Consider the following 24,238-nt stretch of genomic DNA (forward strand, 5'->3'; position numbering starts at 1 on the left):
CTGAGCCAACGGGCCAGGGCTTCATATGTGCTTTGACCCAGGGTATCCAGCTGAGCCAGTGACCCCTTGCTTAAGCCAGCAACCTTGGGCTTCAAGCCAACAACCTTTGAGCTCAAGCCAGTGACCATGGGGGTCACATCTATAATCCCATGCTCAAGCTGGTGACCTCAGGGTTTTGAATATGGGACCTCAGCATCCCTGGTCAATGCTCCATCCACTGCACCACCACCAGTTATGCAAATTTTCTATTTTTAATGGTATCTTTATTTTAATTATATTGAACATTTAATGTGTTTTCTTGAAAAAGTTTTTTTTTTTGGATTGATTTTAGAGAGAGAAGAAGGGATAGAGAGAGAGAGAGAGAGACAGGAACATCAACATGTTTCTGTATGTGCCCAGACCATGGATTGAACCCACAACCTTTGCATATCAGAATTGTGCACAACCAACCGAACCATCTGGTCAGGCCTCACTGGTTGATTCTTGTTTGTCCTGACTAGGATTGAACCTGCAACCTTGGCATATTGGAATGACGCTCTAACCAGCTGAGCTACCTAACCAGGGTCTAATTAAATTTTTATTTATTTATTATCATTATTTTCTAGCAAGTGAGAAAGAGAGAGAGAGAGAAAGAGGGGCAGCCAGGAAGAGAAAGAGAAGAGAGAAAGATGAGAAACATCAATTCTTTGTTGCAGCACCTTAGTTGTTCATTGATTGCTTTCTCATATGTGCCTTGACCAGGGTCTACAGCCAAGTCAGTGACCTTTGGGCTCAAGCCAGCAACCATAGGGTCATGTCTATGATCCCATGCTCAAGCCGACAAACTCAGGGTTTTGAACCTGGGTCATCTGCATCCCAGGCCGACGCTCTATTCCCTGCGCTGCTGTCTGGTCAGGCTATATATTTTTTTAACCTAAAAATAAGCATATGTAATTTATATAGTCACAAAACACATTAGCCCTGGCTGTATAGCTCAGTTGGTTAGAGAGTCTTCCCCATATGCCAAGGTTGTGTGTGTATGGACCAATGAATGCATAAATAAGTGAAACAACAAATCAATGTTTCCCCCTTCCTCTCTCTCTAAAATCAGTCAATAAAAAAATTAGAAAAATATAACACAATAAAATAACTATTAATCCCAATGAACTTTACTAAGGTACAGAATTTATTTAACAACTATATTTTGAACTCTTACTGAGTTTCAGTCACTAGGGTAAATGATGGAATTATAAAGGTGAACACGTACAATCCCTGCCCTCTCACTGAACTGAGTCTGGTACTGAGTGCTGACAAATAAACAAGAAAATACAATACATGATAGAGCTGTAGTGGGATAATACAGGAGAGTGATGTCAGAATAACTTCTTGGAAAAAGAAGCATCTTTACTGAGACCATAAGAATGCATAGAAATCACACAAGTGGGAGGTGGAGAAGTGAAAGATTGTTCTAGGCAAAGGAAACAGCACCTTCAAGCAAGAGGTAAGAGGAGGCTAGCTAGCTGTGGTGGAGAAACTGAAAGAAATTTGGGGCTAGAGAACTGGAAGTGAGGTGGAGAAGGACTCATGACACTGGAAGTGAGGTGGAGAAGGACTCAAGCGGGAGAAGTATGCAGGGTCCAGACGTGGAAGGGTTAGAACACCTCAGTACGGTTTTGCCCTGAGGTCAACAGAATACCTTTGAGTGTTCAAAGCAGCATAATGGTGCCCTGGCTGGGTAACCCAGTAGGGGATTGTCCCAGTGTGCAAAGTTTACAAGTTTGATCCCTGGTCAGGGCACATACAGGAACAGATCGATGTTTCTATTTCTCTCTTCTTCTCTTTCTAAAATAAATTACTTAAAAAAATAATTCAAAGCAGCATGGTGGTTTCATCAGACTTGCACTTTGTAAAGGTCACTCTGAGTGCTTCATCAGGAATTGTTTGGAGCAATGATTTTCAACCTTTTTCATCTCAAGCACACATAAACTAATTACTAAATTTCTGTAGCACACCAAAAATATATTTTTTGCCTGACAAAAAAAAATACATGTATAATTTTGATTCATCTACACTGGACAGCTGTTGTGTTGGCTTTTGTTATTTTACTCGACAATATAAGGGAAAAGAGGTCAGTGCCCCTAAGTAGTAAGGTCGTATATGTTTTAAAAATCTTGCAACACACCAGTTGAAAATTACTGGTTTGGAGGTAAGCAAGAGTGCACACTGTGGGCCCAGTTAGATTAGTATAGACATTCAGGCTGGAAGCATTTACTTCTAGTTCATTTAAACTAGAGAAGTGCAGAGTAGATTAAGAATGGGGAATGAGCCTGACCTGTGGTAGCACAGTGGATAAAGCATCGACCTGGAAATGCTGAGGTCGCTGGTTTGAAACCCTGGGCTTGCCTGGTCAAGGCACATATGGGAGTTGATGCTTCCAGCTCCTCTCTCTCTGTCTCTCTCTGTCCCTCTCTGTCTCCTCTCTAAAATGAATAAATAAAAAAAAAAAAAAAAAAAAAAAAAAAGAATGGGGAATGAGGCCCTGGCCGGTTGGCTCAGCGGTAGAGCGTTGGCCTAGCATGCGGAGGACCCGGGTTCGATTCCCGACCAGGGCACACAGGAGAAGCGCCCATTTGCTTCTCCACCCCTCTGCCGCGCTTTCCTCTCTGTCTCTCTCTTCCCCTCCCGCAGCCAAGGCTCCATTGGAGCAAAGATGGCCCGGGCGCTGGGGATGGCTCTGTGGCCTCTGCCTCAGGCACTAGAGTGGCTCTGGTCGCAACATGGCGACGCCCAGGATGGGCAGAGCATTGCCCCCTGGTGGGCAGAGTGTTGCCCCATGGTGGGCGTGCCAGGTGAATCCCGGTCGGGCGCATGCGGGAGTCTGTCTGACTGTCTCTCCCCGTTTCCAGCTTTAGGGAAAAAAAAAAAAAAGAATGGGGAATGAGGCCCTAGCCGGTTGGCTCAGTGGTAGAGCATGGGCCTGGCGTGCAGGAGTCCTGGGTTCGATTCCCGGCCAGGGCACACAGGAGAAGCGCCCATCTGCTTCTCCACCTCTCCCCCTCTCCTTCCTCTCTCTCTCTTCCCCTACCGCAGCCAAGGCTCCATTGGAGCAAAGTTTGCCCAGGCGCTGAGGATGGCTCTGTGGCCTCTGCCTCAGGCGCTAGAATGGCTCTGATTGCGGCAGCGCGAAGCCCCAAGATGGGCAGATCATTGCCCCCTGGTGGACGTGCCGGGTGGATCCCGGTCCGGCGCATGCGGGAGTCTGTCTGACTGCCTCCCCGTTTCTGGCTTCGGAAAAATACAAAAAAAAAAAAAAAAAAGAATGGGGAATAAGCCTGAGCAGGCGGTGGCGCAGTGGATAGAGCATCGGACTGGGATGCAGAGGACCCGGGTTCGAGACCCTGAGGTCGCCAGCTTGAGCGCGGGCTCATCTGGTTTGAGCAAAAGCCCACCAGCTTGAACCCAAGATTGCTGGCTCCAGCAAGGGGTTACTTGGTCTGCTGAAGGCCCGTGGTTAAGGCACATAGGAGAAAGCAATCAATGAACAACTAAGGTGTTGCAAGGCGCAATGAAAAACTAATGATCGATGCTTCTCATCTCTCTCTGTTCCTGTTTGTCCCTGTCTATCCCTCTCTCTGTCTCACTCTCTGTCTCTGTAAAAAAAATAAATAAAAAGAATGGAGAATGAATTTGAGAGATCCTGTGTTTCCAAAGGTAGATTTCACAGGACTTGGCAATGGATTGGATGTGCCGGGTAAGGGAGGAATCCGGGATCACTGCTGCATTTCTGACTTGAAGTGTGGATGGATGTGCAAAGAACAACATGGTTGTTCACCGAGCCTGGTAACAGGAGGCAGGGCTGTTGGAGCACACAGAGGCTGACACAGAAATACCAATATTTAAGAAATAAGTGCCTGACCTGTGGTGGCGCAGTGGATAAAGCGTTGACCTGGAATGCTGAGGTCACCAGTTCAAAACCCTGGGCTTCCCTGGTCAAGGCACATATGGGAGTTGATGCTTCTTGCTCCTCCTCCTTTCTCTCTCTCACTCTCACTCTCTCTTCTCTAAAATGAATAAATAGCCCTGGCCGGTTGGCTCAGCGGTAGAGCATCGGCCTAGCATGCGGAGGACCCGGGTTCAATTCCCAGCCAGGGCACACAGGAGAAGCGCCCATTTGCTTTTCCACCCCTCCGCCGCACCTTCCTCTCTGTCTCTCTCTTCCCCTCCCGCAGCCAAGGCTCCATTGGAGCAAAGATGGCCCGGGCGCTGGGGATGGCTCTGTGGCCTCTGCCCCAGGCGCTAGAGTGGCTCTGGTCGCAACATGGCGACGCCCAGGATGGGCAAAGCATCGCCCCCTGGTGGGCAGAGCATCGCCCCTAGTGGGCGTGCCGGGTGGATCCCGGTCGGGCGCATGCGGGAGTCTGTCTGACTGTTTCTCCCTGTTTCCAGCTTCAGAAAAATGCAAAAAAATAAAAAAAATTAAAAAAAAAATTAAAAAATGAATAAATAAATAAAAATTAAAAAAAAAAAAGAAAAAAAGAAATAAGATTAGTGCCCTGGCTAATTGGCTCAGCAGTAGAGTGTCAGCCCAGTGTGTGGAAGTCCCGGGTTCGATTCCCAGCCAGGGCACACAGGAGAAGCACCCATCTGCTTCTCCAGCCTTCCCCCTTTCCTTCCTCTATTTCTCTCTTCCCCTCCAGCAGCCAAGGCTCCATTGGAGCAAAGTTGGCCCCAGACGCTGAGGACGGCTCCATGGCCTCTGCCTTAGGCGCTCGAATGGCTCCGGTTGCAATGGAGCAATACCCCAGATGGGCAGAGCATGGCACATCTTGTTGGGCACATGCGGGAGTCTATCTGACTGCCTCCTGGCTTCTAACTTTGGAAAAATACAATAATAATAATAATGAAAAGAAATAAGATTAGGACCTGACCAGGCAGTGGAGCAACAGATAGAGTGTCCAACTGGGATGCAGAGGACCCAGGTTCAAAACCGGAGGTCCCTGGCTTGAGCGCGGGCTCATCCAGCTTGAGTGTGCGGTGGCTGGCTTGAGCGTAGGATCATAGATATGACTCCATGGTCGCTGGCTTGAAGCCCAAGATCGCTGGCTTGAGCAAGTGGTCACTCGCTCTGCTGTAGCCACCCCCCACCACCACCACCAAGGCACAAATTATAATAGAAAGCAGTGAACAAGCAATCAACGAACAACTAAGATGCTGCAACAAAGAATCGATGCTCTTCATCTCTCCTTTCTGTCTCTGTCCCTCTCTCTGAATCTCTGTTTAAATAAATAAATAAATAAATAAATAAATAAATAAATAAATAAAGATTAGGAAGGTGAAGGATGGAAGTAGGAACCCAGTATGCAGCAAGCTGGGCAGGCAGCACTGGGCACACAGCCTCGCACACCCAACTCCTCCTTGCTACCCACGCATCTAACACGAGGCGCCAACCCAGGAGGTCCCCACCTGGCACCTAGCCCGAACCCTGCGCAAGTCCAGTAGGGCCGTGCGCTGAGCTTGCGCAATTGGGGAATTCGAGCCTCGAGACCCCTGCCTGCGCTTTGCTTGGAACCTGGAGGCTCCTGCCACGCTACCCTTCTTTCCCCGCAGCCCGCCGCCCCTCACTCCCGCCCCTTCCGTGTTTTGGCGTTCTGCGGTTTCATCAATCGCAGTGGCCATTGGCTGTTAAAGGGACACGAGACGGCGATTGGCTGTTGCTGGACGTCGCTCAAGAGATCTTCCGGAAATGGGCCGGGGTAGATGGGGCGCTGGAGAGATTCGGAAACGAGAGACGCCAAGCTGGACCTCGGAGCTTGGCGGGGTAGCGTCGGGGGCTGGGCTCTGGGCGGGCCTCGAGGCCACGCTCTTCTCGAGTCTCCTCAGCGAGGCTTATTTTGCAGCTCGGCCCTCCTGGTCCACCTGTCGCCTGCCGCACCCCGAGCCCCTAACCCTGACTCGAACCTCCCTGCTTTCTCATCTGGGTCTTCGCTACCGCTTCGACATAGTCATCGTCACGCCTTAGGTGGAAGGACTCCGGGTAGCCTGAGGACAGCGGAGGAGAGGTTTTACCTACCGGGACGGCCTCCTTCCGGGGGCTACGTCCCCACTGTGTTCGCCTGCCCATTTGGATTTCTGCCTTGATTTCCCTCGTCGGGCGCTTTGTTTTGGTCGTTGTCATCATACGTCAGAGTCTTATCTCTTCGGCCAAATTGTGAGTCTTTAGGAGGTTCAGAACCTGGGTCCTTCTTTTTTTGACTACCATTCAGGGTTCATTCGGTGCCTTGCGTTACAATATATACTCTTAAGTATTTGCTTATAGCTTCTTACTATGATTCCTGATGAAAAGTATTAAGGATTCCTCGGGTTGTCTTTTTTTTTTTTTTAGAATTTGTGCTTAGATCATCTTACCTTCAGAAGCAAGTATACGAATAGCTAACATTTGTTGAGTTCTAGCGGTGTGTTATGCTAAGCATTTATATATCTTATTATGTATTTTGGTTCATAAATAAATTCAATGAGACAAGCATAATTATTCCCATGCTACCTCGGAAACTGAGGCATAAGTATTTTCCTTGCTTAAGGTCGCTTAGCTAGTTGGAGCTTTCTAACCAGATTTATTGAATCCATCACCCTTTACTGAGATATTAGTAACCCATTATACTGTTAAGGAAACAGGTTTAGAGAAGGTAAATAATTTGTCCAAAAATAAGTATTAAAGTTACTTGAACATTAAAAGAGCCCCTAGTTGATATATGCTGGCCTTGCTGTTAGAACTGAACAGGGAAAGAGACTTTTTAGAAGCTTCCAGGTTATTGGAAGAAACTAACAAAATAACGACTTAGTAAAAAATGTTTTGGGTATTGTGTATATATATAGATATGATGTCTATGGGGAGGAGAGAATCAGACAAGAAGAGGTAAAACAGACAGATATAAGAGGAAAATAGAGCTGCACTTCTGGCTTTGAAATCTGTTTCCAACACTTCCTATCTTTGTGACCTTAGGTAAATTGTAACCTATTTGGGTCCATTTCTTCATCAGTGAAGTGATAAAATAATGCTACCTACCTCAATAGGATTCCAGTAATAATGTGTTTTTATACATTTAAGACACTTAGAATAGGCCCTGGCTGGTTTGCTCAGTGGTAGAGCGTAAGTCTGGCGTGCAGGAGTCCCGGGTTTGATTCCCGGCCAGGACACACAGGAGAAGCGCCCATCTGCTTCTCCACCCCTCCCCCTCTCCTTCCTCTCTGTCTCTCTCTTCCCCTCCAGCAGCCAAGGCTCCATTGAAGCAAAGTTGGCCCGGGCACTGAGGATGGCTCTGTGGCCTCTGCCTCAGGCGCTAGAATGGCTCTGGTTGCAACAGAGTGACGCCCCAGATGGGCAGAGCATCGCCTCCTGGTGGGCATGCTGGGTGGATCCCAGTCGGGCACATGCAGGAGTCTGTCTGACTGCCTCCCTGTTTCCAACTTCAGAAAAATACAAAAAAAAAAAAAAAAAAAAAAAAAAAAGGCCCTGGCCGGTTGGCTCAGCGGTAGAGCATCGGCCTAGCGTGCGGAGGACCCCAGTTCGATTCCCGGCCAGGGCACACAGGAGAAGCGCCCATTTGCTTCTCCACCCCTCCGCTGCGCTTTCCTCTCTGTCTCTCTCTTCCCCTCCCGCAGCCGAGGCTCCATTGGAGCAAAGATGGCCCGGGCGCTGGGGATGGCTCTGTGGCCTCTGCCTCAGGCGCTAGAGTGGCTCTGGTCGCAACATGGCGATGCCCAGGATGGGCAGAGCATCGCCCCCTGGTGGGCAGAGCATGGCCCCTGGTGGGCGTGCCGGATCCTGGTCGGGCGCATGCGGGAGTCTGTCAGACTGTCTCTCCCTGTTTCCAGCTTCAGAAAAATGAAAAAAAAAAAAAAAAAAAGACACTTAAAACAGTGTTTAACAGTGATTGATTGATTGATTGATTGATTGATTGATTGATTGATTTTAGGGAGAAAAGAAGGGTGAGAGAGAGACAGGAACATTGAGCTGTTCCTATATGTGCCCTTACCTGGGATTGAACCTGCAACCTCTGCACTTTGGGACAGTGCTCTAACCAACCAATAATAACAAAGCCAGGGCTTGACAGTTTTTATTGTATTATTCTAGGCATAGCAAAATCATTGAGACAAAAAACTTGAACCCTTATAGCTGGTCCAACGCTTTCTCCAGTACACTTGTTGCCTCATTTGCATTCCTTTCCTTTGGAAAAAATGATGATCAGTCACTCTGTTCCATAGCTCCCCATGGTAAAAGTAAGCAGGGCACAGGGAGAAAAAGTAAAAAAGTCTGGGGATAGTAAAAGGGGGATTCAGAGAGCTTTGCTAAATTTCAGGTCATTCTAAATATCTGGATAGCCTGCTTTCTGGGCTTTACCAACAAGTCTTAACAACAACTATGTGTTTAGGATATTTGTGCTGAGCACTATGCTGGACACAGTATAGGGACACAGATGTGAAGTGGTTTCTGCTCAAAAGCAGCTAATATTGTCCAGTAGCGTAAATGAGAATAGAACACATGCAACATCATGAATGAACATGGGCAGTGTAACGGAAGAGTTGAGATTTTCTGGTTGTCAGCCCAGCAAACTCATGTATACTGGAAGTGACTGGATTCTTCTCAAGGAAGAAGCGGTTCTCAACCTGTGGGTCGTGACCCCGGTGGGGGTTGAACGATTTTTTCCGATGGCTTTAGGCAACCCTTGTGTTTTGGTCGTTTGACCCCCGCCGGGGTCACGACCCACAGGTTGAGAACCGCTGTTACAGATTAAAAAGGAGTTTCTCTGGTAAGCAGTTAGTTGTGGTTTTTTTTTTACAGAGACAGAGAGAGAGTCAGAGAGAGGGATAGACAGGGACAGACAGACAGGAACGGAGAAAGATGAGAAGCATCAATCATCAGTTTTTTATTGTGACACCTTAGTTCATTGATTGCTTTCTTTTCTTTTCTTTTTTTAAATTATTTTAAGAAATTGGTATCAACCAAGTTTTAGGAAGAAATCTCTTTTTTTTTTTTTTTTTTTCTGAAGCTGGAAATGGGGAGGCAGTCAGACAGACTCCCGCATGTGCCCCACCAGATCCACCCGGCATGCCCACCAGAGGGCGATGTTCTGCCCATCTTGGGGCGTAGCTCTGCCACAATCAGAGCCATTCTAGTGCCTGAGGCAGAAGCCACAGAGCCATCCTCAGCACCAGGGCAAACTTTGCTCCAGTGGAGCCTTGGCTGCGGGAGGGGAAGAGAGAGACAGAAAGGAAGGAGAGGGGGAGGGGTGGAGAAGCAGATGGGCGCCTCTCCTGTGTGTCCTGGCCGGGAATCAAACCCAGGACTCCTGCACGCCAGGCTGACGCTCTACCACTGAGCAAACCGGTCAGGGCCCATTGATTGCTTTCTTATATATGCCTTGACCTTGGGCCTTCAGCAGACCGAGTAACGCCTTGCTCAAGCCATTGACCTTGGGTCCAAGCTGGTGAGCCCGCGCTCAAACTGGTGACCTCAGGGTCTCAAACCTGGGTCCTCTGCATCCCAGTCCGATGCTCTATCCACTGCACCACTGCCTGGTCAGGCTATAGTACAGGGGTAGTCAACCTTTTTATACATACCGCCCACTTTTGTATCTCTGTTAGTAGTAAAATTTTCTAACTGCCCACCAGTTTCACAGTAATGGTGATTTATAAAGGAGAGAAGTAACTTTACTTTATAAAATTTACAAAGCAGAGTTAAAGCATATAATATTAATTACTTACCAAGTACTTTATGTCAGATTTTCCCTAAGTTTGGCAGAATAAATCTTTATAAAACAACTTACTATAGTTAAATCTATCTTTTTATTTATACTTTGGTTATATTTATACTTTGGCTACCGCCCACCATGAAAGCTGGAACGCCCACCAGTGGGCGGTAGGGACCAGGTTGACGACCACTGCTCTAGTAGGTTCTTATACTTGTGGGTATGAAGGATTTTATGTATTTTATATTCCTTTTTGTTCCTCTCAGTATGTTGTAGAGACCTTTTTCAGAGATCTCACCTGTTTCAATAGGCCAGAGGGAACAATGCTTTACTCCCTTCCGGGTCCACCATGGTAAGGGTATCGAGAATCAGTGAAAATTCTCAAGATGGAGGTGACACTTGGGACGGAGTGAAGGCCTCTTAATGTCCTTACATCCCCCAGAATGTTAGGTTGCAGTGCCAATGAGGGAAACTTACTGTTCTTCAAATGCTGCTCCTGGAACTGCCAACATAGAACTGGGATGCTGAGTTAAAAATGCAGATTTCTAGGCTTTACCCCAGCCTTCCTGAATCCAAACCTCTAGGTGAGACCTGGAGAACTCTGTATTTATATGCATTATTAAAGATTGAGAACCTTTAGAGTTTTTCTTTTGTTTGTTTGTTGTTGTTTTTTGTATTTTTTTGAAATGAGAAGCATGGAGGCAGAGAGACAGACTTGCACATGCGCCTAACTAGGATCCACCCGACATGCCCTCTAGGGGGCGATGCTCTGTTGCAACAGGAGCCATTCTAGCGCCTGAGGCAGAGGCCATGGAGCCATCCTCAGCACCCAGGACAACTTTGCTCCAATGGAGCCTTGGCTGTGGGAGGGAAAGAGAGAGACAGAGAGGAAGGAGAGGGGGAGAGGTGGAGAAGCAGATGGGCGCTTCTCCTGTGTGCCCTGACCAGGAATGGAACCTGGGACATCCACATGCTGGGCTGATGCTCTACCACTGGCCAGGGCTGCTTTCTTTTTATTAGTTTATTGATTGAGAAAGAGAGTTAGAAACATTGATCTGTCTCAGCATGTGCCCCGACCAGGGATCAAACCATCAACCTTTGCATATTGGGGTGGCACTCTACCGAGCTATCCAGCCCAGGCAAGAACCTTTAGTTTGTTTGTTTGTTTTTTGTATTTTTCTGAAGCTGGAAATGGGGAGAGACAGTCAGACAGACTCCCGGCACGCCCACCAGGGGCTACGCTCTGCCCACCAGGGGGCGATGCTCTGCCCCTCCGGGGGCGTCGCTCTGCCGCGACCAGAGCCACTCTAGTGCCTGGGGTAGAGGCCAAGGAGCCATCCCCAGTGTCCGGGCCATCCTTGCTCCAATAGAGCCTTGGCTGCAGGAGGGGAAGAGAGAGACAGAGAGGAAGGGGGGGGGTGGAGAAGCAAATGGGCGCTTCTCCTATGTGCCCTGGCCGGGAATCGAACCCGGGACTTCTGCACGCCAGGCTGATGCTCTACCGCTGAGCCAACCAGCCAGGGCCAAGAACCTTTAGTTTTTTATTTAACTTTCTTCAACAAATACTTAATACATACCTAAGTATGCTGTATACACCTGAGATATGGTATCAACTAGACAGATGTGGCCTCTTATGTTCAAATTACATTTTGTTTTATTTATTTTTAGTATTTAGGGAAGAGGTTTAATAAAAAGCTCCCATGACCTGTGGTAGCACAGTGGATAAAGCATCAACCTGGAATGCTAAGGTCACTTGTTCGAAACTCTGGGCTGGCCTGGTCAAGGCACATTCTGAGAAGCAACTATGAGTTGATGCTTCCTGCTTCTCCCCCTTGCTTTTTTCTCTCTTTTTAAAATCAATAAATCAAATCTTAAAAAAAAAGCTCATGAGCAAGAAGGAGTTAACCGCAAAAGAAAGGAAGAATGGGCTGCTCTTTTTTTTATTATTGATTTTGCTGTTATTTATTCTTTTTAGAGAAAGGAGAGAGAGAGAGAAGCGGGAAGGAGCAGGAAGCATCAACTCCCATATGTCCCTTGACCAGACAAGGCCAGGGGTTTTGAACCGGTGACCTCAGCATTCCAAGTCAAAGCTTTATCTACTGCGCCACCACAGGTCAGGCTATTTTATTGATTTTAGAGAGGCAGGGAGAGAGAGAAAAGGAAACAGGAACATCGATCTGTTCCGGTATGTACCCTGACCAGGGATCAAACTAGCAAACTGCGCTTTGGCACTATGTTCTACCAACAGAGCTCTTCAGTCGATGCTTTTTATTTGTTTCATTTCTTTTCTTTTCTTTCTTTTTTCTTTTTTTAAATTTACATTTTAGTTCACACAATGTTAGGAGAAAGTTAGGGGGTTGATGAAAATCACCAGATAGGTAGATTGTATGGCATTTTGAAAGTCTGGCAGGGCATTTATGACATGATGTAATAAGAAATAAGGAGCTTTGGGTTCATTCGCAGGCACTGTGGGTTGGAAGGAATACGTATGGACTTTGGAGTTAGCCCAACCTGACCTTATCACACCACCAGTGTGTGGCCTCGTGCAAACCAGTTAATCTTTCTGAGCCTCAGGTCTTTATCTATAAATAAAGTTAAAAATAGTGCTTACTTCATAGGATGATTAAATGGCACAATGTAATTAAAGAACTTAGTATGGTGCTTTATATATAGTAAGTGTGAAATGAAAAACACAGGGTTTTGGCCCTGGCTGGGTAGCTTAATTGTTTGGAGCATTGTCCTAATACGCCAAGGTTGCAGGTTCGATCCCCGGTGGGAGCACATACAAGAAACAACCAATGACCCTGGCCAGATAGCTTGATGGATTAGAGCAGGGGTTGGGAACCTATGGCTCGTGAGCCAGATGTGGCTCTTTTGATGGCTGCATCTGGCTCGCAGACAAATCTTTAATAAAAGAAATAATAACGTTAAAAATATAAAACATTCTCATGTATTACAATCCATTCATTTCCTTCCAATCATGTTCATGGTTGCGGGTGGCTGGAGACAATCACAGCTGTCCTCCAGGACACCACGAAATTTTTATTGGATAATGTGTAACGTACACGGGTCGTTGTATGGCTCTCACGCAATTACATTTTAAAATATGTGGTGTTCATGGCTCTCTCAGCCAAAAAGGTTCCCGACCCCTGGATTAGAGTGTCATGCTGAAATGTGAAAGTTGCAGATTTGATCCCCTGGTCAGGGCACATACAGGAGCAGATCAATGTTTCTGTGTCTCTCCCTCCTCTCTATAATCAATAAATTTAGAAAAAAAAGAAGAATCAACCAAGTAATGCAGGGATGAATGGGGCAACAAATTGATGTTTCTCTCTCCCTTTCCCTCCCTCTCCCTCCCTCCTCCTCCCTCTCCCTCCCTCCCCCTCTTTCCCTTTCTCTCTCTTCCTTCCTCCCTCTCTTTTAATCCTTCTCTCTCTCTCCCTCTCTCCCTCTCCCCCTCTCCTTTCCCTTCTGCCTTTCTCTCCCTGTCTCCCTCCCTCCCTGTCTCTCAAATCAATTAAAAAAAAAAAAGGTTTTGGTACCCTATTTTGAAGCTGACAATGTTTAGGAGTAGAAAGGTTAAGTTATTGGCTAAGGTCACACAGCTTGAGGATTTGAACTCTGGTTCTTCTCCAAAGCCATCTCTTTGAACCTCAGCTGTGTTCTGCCTCCCATGGAATAATTCTTTAAGGGGTGCTCTGAAGCTTTATGAGAAAATGTCTTTTACAATTCTTAGTTCAGTGCCTGGCATGTGCTAAGTAACATTAGTTTGTGCTCTCTTTTCCCAAGGATATCAGACAGCTTCCAGGGTTTTGAGGAACTGTTGTTACTCTATCCTATTGAAAAGGCACAGGATATCTCACAGGTCACTGGTAGGCTGCCAGCCACACTTGGATGTAATCCTTGCAGCTTTGGATTTCTTCCTCCTCTAGGGTGAAGGCCATGCCACCCCCTGGGAAAGTTCCCCGAAAGGAGAACCTGGGGCTACAGTGTGAGTGGGGGTCCTGCTCCTTTGTGTGCTCGGCCATGGAGGAGTTCTGCAAGCATGTCACTCAGCACCTTCAGCAGTACCTGCACAGTTCGGGGGAGGAAGACGAGGAGGAGGAGGATCCGCTGGGTAAGGGAGCCTGAGAGAGGAAGCGGAAAGAGCTCAAGGGAAGGTGGAAAATGACTTTTCACAGGGGGAGAAGGCAGCCTGGGAGAGTAGAGTGGGGGTTTTATTTCCTAATTGTACTTTTTTTTGTTTGTTTATTAAAACATTGTAGCCCTGGCCGGTTGGCTCAGCAGTAGTGTGGCCCTGCATGTGGAAGTCCCAGGTTTGATTCCTGGTCAAGGCACACAGGGCCCATCTACTTCTCTACCCCTTCCCCTTCTCACTCTCCCCCCCACACACACTGCCCTTTCTGCAGCCATGGCTCTAAAGGTTACAGCAAACTTGGCCGCAGGCACTGAGGATGGCTCATAGTCCGCCTCAGGTGCTACAAATAACTCGGTTGCCGAGCAATGGAGCAGCTGCCCCAGATGAGCAGAGCATCCCTGTAGAGGGCTTGCCAGGTGGATCCCGGTTGAGGCGCATGGAGGAGTCTGTCTCTCTGCCTCCCTGCCTCTCTCTTAATTAAAAAAAAACCCCACACACCAAAAAAACCCATTTTAGACTCTTTATAGAAAGCTCATTCAACAAGGATTTTCAAAATGAATCTGCCATCTTCCCATCAGAAGGCAATATTTTTGTGGACATTCTTTTTGGATTCTCTCTACATGTGTATACATAAATTAGATAACTATGATTTTATTTTTTTATATTTCAAATAGCTAGACACATATTCTTAGTTTATTAATCCTTTCATGAAAAATCTGCACAATCACCACAAAGTCATTAAAGACTCCTCCTCATTTAAAAAAAAAAATTTTATTGGCCTGACCTGTGGTGGCGCAGTGGATAAAGCATCGACCTGGAACGCTGAGGTCCCCAGTTCAAAACCCTGGGCTTGCCTGGTCAAGGCACATATGGAAGTTGATGCTTCCTGCTCCTCTCTCCCCCTTCTCTCTCTCTCTCTCTCTCTCTCTCTCTCTCTCTCTCTCTCTCTTTCTCTCACTCTCTCTCCTCTCTAAAAATTAATAAAAGAAAAATTTTAAAAAAATTTATCTTAGAGCCAGGGAGGCAGAAAGACTGGACTGCCGGATGCACCGTGACTGGGATCCACCAGCAAGCCCACAAGAGGGGAATGCTCTGCCCATCTGGGGCCATTGCTCCATTGCTCCATTGCTCAGCAGCGAGCTATTTTTTAGCACCTGAGGCGGAGGCCACAGAGCCATCCTCAGCGCCCAAGGCCAACTCACTTGAATCAAGCTATGGCTGCAGGAGGGGAAGAAGAGAGAGAAGGGGGAGGAGTGGAGAAGCAGATGGTCGCTTCTTCTTTGTGCCCTGACCAGGAATTGAACCTGGGACATCCATACACCAGGCTGATGTTCTACTACTGAGCCAACTGGCCAAGGCTGAATTTACTTCTTCTATTGTCCAATCTCCAGCTCACTTTTTGCAGGGCCAACATTGGCCTTTGCATTACCCTTGACTTTCTTCATTCTGTCCTTGCATTCCCTTCTCTGTATTTGTAAGGTCATTTTCTCATACAGGCCATGACTTACAGTCTGTTTGGCTCATTTTTCTTTGCGTAATTCCAGGAATTATAAATCATGCCAAAGCCAGTTGTCATGGTACAATTGAAGTGGTTTCTGAATCCAGTTACAAAGAAGACATCTGGTGTGGTTTTACACATTTTGACTAGTTTTCTCCAAATTTCTGTCTTAGGTACTTTTGCCTTCCCAGGGTGAAGGGCGTCAATGACCATTTGTTTCTGCTGAACTTGTCTGTTGGTCATGAACTTCTTGTCTGGATAGTTACTGTGTCATTCATGATAGTGGCTGATCTTCAAGACTGATTTTATTTTTATATTGTACAAGGTGTCAGCAGCCTGCTTTTTTCACTCTCTGGTAGTCTCTGTCTCTCTCTCTCATTGCAGCCACCGTTAGGAATATCTTTTACATCACAACCCTGTGCACAAAAGTGAAAAAATATTTGCCTTCATTAAATGCTCTTTGAAATGTTCTGTCTTTTTATTTTTTACATCTTTTTTTTAATTTGTTATATATATTTTTTATTTTTTATTTTTTTTATTCATTTTTTTTTAGAGAGGAAAGGGAAAGACAGAGAGAGAGAGAGAGAGGAGAGACAGAGAGAGGGAAGGGGGAAGGAGCTGGAAGCATCAACTCCCATATGTGCCTTGACCAGGCAAGCCCAGGGTTTCCAACCGGCGACCTCAGCATTTCCAGGTCGACGCTTTATCCACTGTGCCACCACAGATCAGGCACATCTATTTTTTTTTTTTTAACTTTTGTAAGCCTTTATTCATTTTTAGGAAGGGGAGAGAGAGAAGGGGGGAGGAGCTGGAAGCATTAACTCCCATATGTGCCTTGACCAGGCAAGCCCAGGGTTTTGAACTGGCAACCTCAGCATTTTCAGGTTGACGCTTTATCCACTGCACCACCACAGGTCAGGCTGTTCTGTCTTTTTAAAAAACTTTAAAAAAATTTCTTGATTTTAGAGAGACGGAGAGAGAGAATAAAACATTCATTTGTTCCACTTTGTGCATTCATTGGTTGCTTCCCGTATGTGTCCTGACGGGATCAAACCTGCAACCTTGGCGTTTCAGTACAATACTACCCACTGAACTGACCAGTCAGGGTTGAAGTGTTCTCTTACTCTTTCACTGAAAGAAAAAATGTTTTTGCAATCCCCTAAATTGATTTTACCACCCACTAATATGTCACAACACAGTTTGAAAACTGCTTTAGGAGTACAGAGACAGCTCTCCTCAAATTCTGATTGAAGTCTGGTGATTAAACTGTAAAACTTAATAGTTTCAAAAGTCAAATGATATTTATACAAAAGAGAGATGAGATCATTATATTTTTGGAAGTATCTACTTTTCAAAACAAACTTGTAAAAAGCATTGAAAATATGGTGCTTAGAGAGATAGGAAGTGGATTGGAATACTCGAAGGGCCTTCTTGGAAAAGACAGATCTGGAGCAGAATATGGGGGAAAGGATGATTAGTAGTTTGACAGAAAGAGGAGGGGTTGTCCCAGGCTGGGAGGCAGCATCTTCCTCGGAACAGTAGCAGCTTAGTCAGGGTAGTCACACCGGCTGTCTCTGAGTTTCTGGCACTGGGTCTTGCACACTGTCTGCTCTGCCTACACCACACTTCTCCACCTAGTTTATAGATACTCACACTTTAGACTCAACACAGGGACACTTCCAAGACATCAGTCTACCTCAGATTAGCTCTGTTTTTTTTGTAGACAGTATCACCCCACCCCCTTCATAGTACTTACAACTGGTTACAGTTTTTTTTTTGTTTGTTTTTTGTTTTAAATTTTAAATACTGAAGCTGGAAACGGGGAGAGACAGTCAGACAGACTCCCGCATGCGCCCGACCGGGATCCACCCGGCACACCCACCAGGGGCGTCGCTCTGCTGCGACCAGAGTCACTCTAGCGCCTGGGGCAGAGGCCAAGGAGCCATCCCCAGCTCCCGGGCCACCTTTGCTCCAATGGAGCCTTAGCTGCGGGAGGGGAAGAGAGAGACAGAGAGGAAGGGGGGGGGGTGGAGAAGCAAATGGGCGCTTCTCCTATGCGCCCTGGCTGGGAATCAAACCCGGGTCCCCCGCACGCCAGGCTGATGCTCTACCGCTGAGCCAACCGGCCAGGGCCTGGTTACAGTTTTATATTTATACATATGATCATTTGATTGTTTCTTCTCCCTGGATGAAAACTATACAGGGGCAGAGACTGGAATTCTTTACTCATTACATCCCCAGCAATTGGGACACAATCAGTGGTGACTAAATATTGGTATTTGCTGAATTAACTCCTGGTAATCTGGTCAGCATCCCGCCTCCTCACTTGCTGCTAAGTGCCACAGGTAGAAGGAGAGCTGAGCATTGGAAAATATATCACTCTTCTTTCTAAACCCTTTTCTGCAGATGAAGAATTCTCCTGCTTATGGCAGGAGTGTGGCTTTTGTTCTCTGGACAGTTCTGTGGATCTTGTCCGCCATGTCTACTTCCACTGCTACCACACCAAGCTGAAACAGTGGGGGCGGCAGGCCCTGCAGAGCCAGGCTGACCTCAGCCCCTGCATCCTGGACTTCCACAGCCGCAACATCATCCCTGACATCCCTGACCATTTCCTGTGTCTATGGGAACAATGTGAGGTCAGCAGGCAGTGTCGGTAATAGGGGTGGGGGCAGGAAGGAGGTTGTGGATCTTAAATCAAGATGCCTTGATTCTTTCTGTAATTCCCTATATTCCCAAGATTCCTGCTAGTGTCTCTTCATTTCTGGGTAACTCCCTTGCTCAAATGTTCCTGTCCCCACCAAGTTAATTTGGGGGAGAGCCAGGAAACCCTCTTTGGACACATAGGGGTAAGAGTCCCTCCACCCACCCTCAGTTCTTACCCCAAGTTGCCCCTGGCACAGAGCTCCTTCGACAATCCTGAATGGTTTTATCGGCATGTGGAAGCGCACAGCCTGTGTTGTGAATACAGAGCAGTTGGCAAAGACAACCACGTGGTGCTGTGTGGCTGGAAAGGTAGGACTCCTTAACTTCTGGCCTGTAAGGAAACCCAAACCCTGGGATTGCTGAGGCTCTAAAGCAGCTAGGGATGGGTCCTGCAGGGTGAGATTGGCTGCTGTCTGAGAGATTTGGGGGTACCAGAGCTTACTCTGCAGGTTTGTGGCTGGAGCATGACTGGGCCTTTCTTCCCAGGCTGTACCTGTACCTTCAAGGACCACTGTAAGCTTCGTGAGCACCTCCGTAGCCATACCCAGGAGAAGGTGGTGGCCTGTCCCACCTGCGGGGGCATGTTTGCCAATAACACTAAGTTCTTAGATCACATCCGTCGCCAGACCTCATTGGATCGTAAGCAGTCAGTTCTGCTTGTTGGGGTTGGGGGCATATTCCCAAGGGAGGGGGCCACAGAGTTATCTGCAACTTGGCTACATCTGCCTTTAGGGCTGAGTCATCTGCTACTGTCTCTGCTGATTTAGATTAGACATTGTTATTCAGAACATTCTGTGTGCCTTATCAGTTACCTCAATGAATCCTTACAACAGCCCCACGAGGTAGGCTTCTTATACCCCTTTCTACAGATGAGGAAGCTAAGAGTCAGAGAGCTTAAAATCACTTGAGACCACACAGCCAGTAAGTGGTCAAGTCAGGATTCTAATTCAGGTTCTCAGTGCCAAGTCCCATGCTCTTTCCAAGGTACTATGTCCACCCATAATTCCTCAATTCCCCTAGTCTCCTTAGGTGGTTTCCTTCTGCCTGGGATGTTTCCCCTGTCTGGGACTGTTCTCCTTTCCACCTCTTCACCACCCCCCACAGTCCACTCTTTCTTTTGCCTGCCCAACCCCAGAGCAACGCTTCCAGTGTTCTCACTGTTCCAAGAGATTTGCTACTGAACGGCTGTTGCGGGACCACATGCGTAACCATGGTGAGTAGCTGGACACTGCCAGCCTCCCTGCCCACCCTGCAAGATTCCACTGGTTCTCAGATCACAGCTTCCTCTCTCTTTCTCCCAGTGAATCACTATAAGTGCCCTCTGTGTGATATGACATGTCCCCTGCCATCCTCCCTTCGCAACCACATGCGCTTTCGCCACAGTGAAGACCGTCCCTTTAAATGCGACTGTTGTGACTACAGGTAAGGGGAACCAGAGGTCAGAAATCACAGACCTCATGTTCTAGATCCCCTATGCCTTCCAATCCCTCTTGACCTGTCCTGGCAGCTGCAAGAATCTAATTGATCTCCGGAAGCACCTGGATACCCATAGCAAGGAGCCAGCCTACAAGTGTGATTTTGAGAACTGTACCTTCAGTGCCCGAGCCCTCTGCTCTATCAAGTCCCATTACCGAAAAGTGCATGAAGTGAGTAGGGCTGGTGGTGGGAAAGGGCTGGCGGAAGTGTAGGGGAGCCCAGGGTGCACAGCTGACCCCACTCTCCATCCCCTTCCCATCAGGGATACTCAGAGCCAAGGTACAAATGTCACGTTTGTGACAAATGCTTCACAAGGGGCAACAACCTCACCGTGCATCTTCGCAAGAAGCACCAGTTCAAGTGGCCATCAGGGCACCCCCGTTTTCGGTATGTCTCAACCCTCCTGGCCAGATTCACACACATTTTTCCCCATATTATTTCAACAAGTTAAAGTCATTGATTTGATAGTGCTTTGATGTCCATCATCTCTATTTAGGCCCAAGGAACCCCGAGAATAGTGGTGAAACAAAGATTTTTCTGGTTTTTTAATCCAAGGCACAGTATCAAATCCAATAAATAACACTGGGGAACAAAATTTTTGTTGCATCCACAAAAACACTTGTTCTTAACCTAATTCAAGTGTACTGATCTCAAATCTGACATTAGTTTCTCTCTGTAAGCTACAGTTTTTTTGCAATTTAAGATTTTAGGTTTTTATCTTATTGTAAAATTTTCAACATTTAGTTTAATGTAATGAAGTAGAATGTCTTCTTAGGCAAGAAAGTCGAGGACAATTTTTATGTCATTATAATCTTCTCGCAGATGAGTTGAATAACTGATTGGAACCACTGCATAAACATTACCATTGTGTAGGAGAACACATTTCAGACTCCATTTAGAGCTGTCAGGAAATAGCTGCCAATCTGTTGGACTGTAAGTGGTAACACCTAGCTGGCTGAGAAGACTACTGATATCATGACGGTAAACAAAGTGTTTGCCTTCGGAAAAAAAGTCCACAAAAATTTGTTCATGCTTCCTGAAATGGGATACCTTAGCTCAGTGGTTCCCAACCTTTTTGGGCCACGGGCCAGTTTAATTTCAGAAAATATTTTCACGGACAGGCCTTTAGTGTGGGACGGATAAATGCACAAAATAAAGTTATGCGACCGGCATAAAAACTGTGGTATTTTTAAATATAATTGTCGAACTTACAATATTTATTGGGCTAAGTTAAAGGAGGAATGAGCATGTCCTCATTATTCAGGCTGTATTTAAATTTGTTATTCTGACAATGTTTCATGTTATTTATTTCTCTGCGAACTGGTACCAAATGGCCCACGGACTGGTATCGGTCCGCGGCCCAGGAGTTGAAGACCACTGCTTTAGCTGATTGGTGAAGTACATTCTTTTCTTGAAGCCTGGAGGCTAATAACTCAACTGCTTTCTTTAATAGGCCCAAATCTCTTACTAAGTCATTCAATTTTGGTTGGCTAAACTGCTGAGGGGTTACTGACTGCTTGGCATCAGAAGAAGACCCTTCAGGTTCTACAACCATTTCCTCATGCATCTTACCAAAATACACTTGATCACCATGTTCACTTTCTTCATCCTTAGAAGAAATAAAACCATTGAAAACTGGAGCCGGGAATGTCTCAGAGTGTGGGATAGGTCGTATTGCTAAAGGAATATTAGGATATGCGATCATATACCATTTTTTCTTGCTGATGCCCTTTGTATGGATCAGACAGAAATAGCAGTCACTGCTGTGGTCCTTAGGTTCACGCCAAACCATAGGAATACCAAAAGGCATTCCTTTGCATTTTCCTTTTGTCCAGTCACGAAGCATTTCCTCACAATCATGACACACAATATAAGGAGCCCAATTCTTGTCTTGATCGCCAAGGGGAACTTGAAAATGGGCAATATATGCAAGTGTCACAAATGATGAAACATTGCACCTTTGACGTTGAGTGTGTAACAGTTACATATATAATAGAAGGTGTCAGGACTATTACATTTATGCCTACTCGAAGAAGCCATGATTTAATCTTAAAAAACAAAATAAGAGGGTGTTTTTTATCAGATAATAATTTTTTATATTTAAAAACTACAATTATGTAAAAGTGATGTTTATAAAACATTGATTGCCTTATGGCTATGTTCAATTCAAGAATCGTTGCCCTTTAACACCAATTTAAAAACCAATGCATGCCATTAACTGTAACAAAGAGAAATTAAAATTGCATAAAAACTAGAGCATGCACCAAAAAACGGATTTCAGATTTGAATCAGTGATGCAGAAATATATAGAAACAGTTCTAAAACCTCATGCAATAGAAAATGAAAAAAATTTGTTCCCCAGTGTAATGTCTAAAGTCCGCAGCCAAAACTAGAACTAGAGCCTAAGGGTCCAGTTCCATAGTTTCATGACCCCATTCTCCACAAATAATTTCTCATTTCTTTCCCTTTCTCTCTCACCCCCCAACCCCAGTTTCTGCGTAAAAATTTTCATTTTGCATAATGATCCTTTCCTCTTGGCTTCTTTATATTCTGATAAAAATTGTTTTGTCTTCAACTCCCATCATTTAGAATCCCAGGGCTTCTTCTATCCTTTATATTTGTCCCTAACCTTGCCGAGCTCCAGGCTACCCCTGCCCGTGTTTACTGCCTTTTGTGCTCCCACTTCACCAGGTACAAGGAGCATGAAGATGGCTACATGCGGCTGCAGCTAGTTCGCTATGAAAGTGTAGAGCTGACACAGCAGCTGCTGCGGCAACCGTCAGAGGGATCGGGCCTGGGAGCATCCCTGAATGAGAGCAGCCTGCAAAGCATCATTCTAGAAACAGTGCCAGGGGAATCAGGACCCCAGGAAGAGGCTGAAGAGGAAGAGGAGGACAGAAGTGGTGAGGGGACAGCTCTCTCAGCCTCACAGGACTGCTCCAGTCCTGTCATCCATGTAGTAAATCAGACCAATTCCCAAGAGATTGTTTACTATGTGCTGTCTGAAACTCCAGCAGAATCCCCCTCAGCCCATGAGTCCCCCTCAGGAAGCATCATGGAAAAGCTTCAGGGTATAGGTGAGGAGCCAGAGGTCCAGATGGTATGAAGGCATAGAGCCTGATCATTTCTAACCTGGGCTCTGGGGTTTGAGCCAGGCTGGCAGCAGTGCCCCTTGGGCAGCTCTAGCTAATAGATGCCTTTTGGAGTTGGTGCTGAGAACAGTGGGGTCCATTCTGGGCTTGGCTTGCATCAGTTGGCCGACTCTAAGGACTTTCTTTTTCTGCCAGACTACATTTTGTGGGGATCCTGAGGAGTTTGGGTTTTTTGAGGAGGACACCTTGGTTGTGTATGTGTGTGTTCTTAGAGGGAGGTAGTATCAGGCTTAACCATAAACCCTAGACACACTGGAACAGTGATTAAAATCCTTAGTCAATTTGCACCCATTCCCATCTTTAGGTTTTCTCAGGCCCAGGGATGACATGTAACTAGTCCCTGCAGTGGCCCTTTGGGCTGAGGTGTTTTTTTTTTTTTTTAAGAAAGCTGAAACCAATATGGTAATTTAAAAAAAATTGTATTTATTGATTTCAGGAAGAGAGAAACATTGATTTGGTGTTCTATTTTTTTATGCATTCATTGCTTGGTTCTTGTATGTGACCTTCCTGGGGATCAAACCCACAACCTTGGTCAATTAGGTTGCTCTAATCCTCTGAACTACCTGGCCAGGGCCCAACCAGCCGAGGTGTTGTGAGACAGGCAGACATTTCCCTCTAAAGAGTTCCTCCTACAAGCCAAGGACTTTCATGTTACCCTCAGGGATGGGGCTGGAGGCACTGAGTATGTATAGCATTGTTTTCTGTAATAAAAGAAATGCTCTGTGGTACTCATTACTTCTTCCTTAAGTTTGGTGGCAGTTTTACTAGATAATGAGATACAGCTGTCCAGAAGAGGAGCTGAATACTTAGGTTGGTTTCCTTTTTGGTGGCTGGGGTTTTCTGTTTATTGTTTGTTTGTTTGTTTGTTTTTACAGAGACAGAGAGTGAGTCAGATAGACAGGGACAGACAGACAGGAACGGAGAGAGATGAGAAGCCCCAATCATGAGTTTTTCATTGCACGTTGCAACACCTTAGTTGTTCATTGATTGCTTTCTCATATGTACCTTGACCGCGGGCCTTCAGCAGACCGAGTAGCCCTTGCTGGAGCCAGTGACCTTGGGTTCAAGCTGGTGGGCTTTTGCTCAAACCAGATAAACCCGCGCTCAAGCTGGTGACCTCGGGGTCTCGAACCTGGGTCCTCTGCTTCCCAGTCCGGCGCTCTATCCACTGCGCCACCGCCCGGCCAGGCTTTTTCTGTTTTTAACAGTCTTGTTTCTTGTTTGCTTACCCCCAACCCTGTTTGATGAAACCTTCATTTCGTCTCAACTTTACCATCTTCCTGGAAGTCCCAGTCATAGGCCTTGAGTTTGTAATAGCAGCACTCCACAGTGGATGAGTAGGGCTAACCAGGAAGATACTGCACCAGACCATGCCCATACCCTCTGAATTCTGATTAGAACCCAGTGCCTCTTAGGTAGGGGGTTCTTTACTTGTGGGGCTGTGGGACATAGACAGAAGCTGACAGTGGAGGGTGGATTCGGAGGCCCTAGGAACTAGTAGGTACTTGGGGTCCAGGAATCAAGGTAGAAAATTGTGTGTTTGAGT

The 24,238-nt window shown here is 46.3% G+C and overlaps 1 protein-coding gene and 1 pseudogene across 1 annotated transcript; one reads left to right on the plus strand and one right to left on the minus strand.

Moving 5' to 3' along the window:
• The first annotated feature begins 5,731 nt into the window (after nt 1-5,731).
• HINFP (histone H4 transcription factor) lies at nt 5,732-23,069 on the plus strand. The gene is made up of 10 exons (XM_066246508.1): nt 5,732-6,187; nt 13,658-13,842; nt 17,768-17,997; nt 18,262-18,373; nt 18,551-18,703; nt 19,200-19,277; nt 19,366-19,486; nt 19,572-19,710; nt 19,803-19,927; nt 22,232-23,069. The coding sequence occupies exons 2-10, from the start codon at nt 13,668-13,670 to the stop codon at nt 22,644-22,646; spliced, it is 1,548 nt and encodes a 515-aa protein (XP_066102605.1). The 5' UTR covers nt 5,732-6,187; nt 13,658-13,667; the 3' UTR covers nt 22,647-23,069.
• LOC136320464 (small ribosomal subunit protein eS24 pseudogene) lies at nt 15,200-15,639 on the minus strand (annotated as a pseudogene).
• Nucleotides 23,070-24,238: the final 1,169 nt, after the last annotated feature.

This window comes from Saccopteryx bilineata, chromosome 1 (assembly GCF_036850765.1).
Source record: "Saccopteryx bilineata isolate mSacBil1 chromosome 1, mSacBil1_pri_phased_curated, whole genome shotgun sequence".
NCBI lineage: Eukaryota > Metazoa > Chordata > Mammalia > Chiroptera > Emballonuridae > Saccopteryx > Saccopteryx bilineata.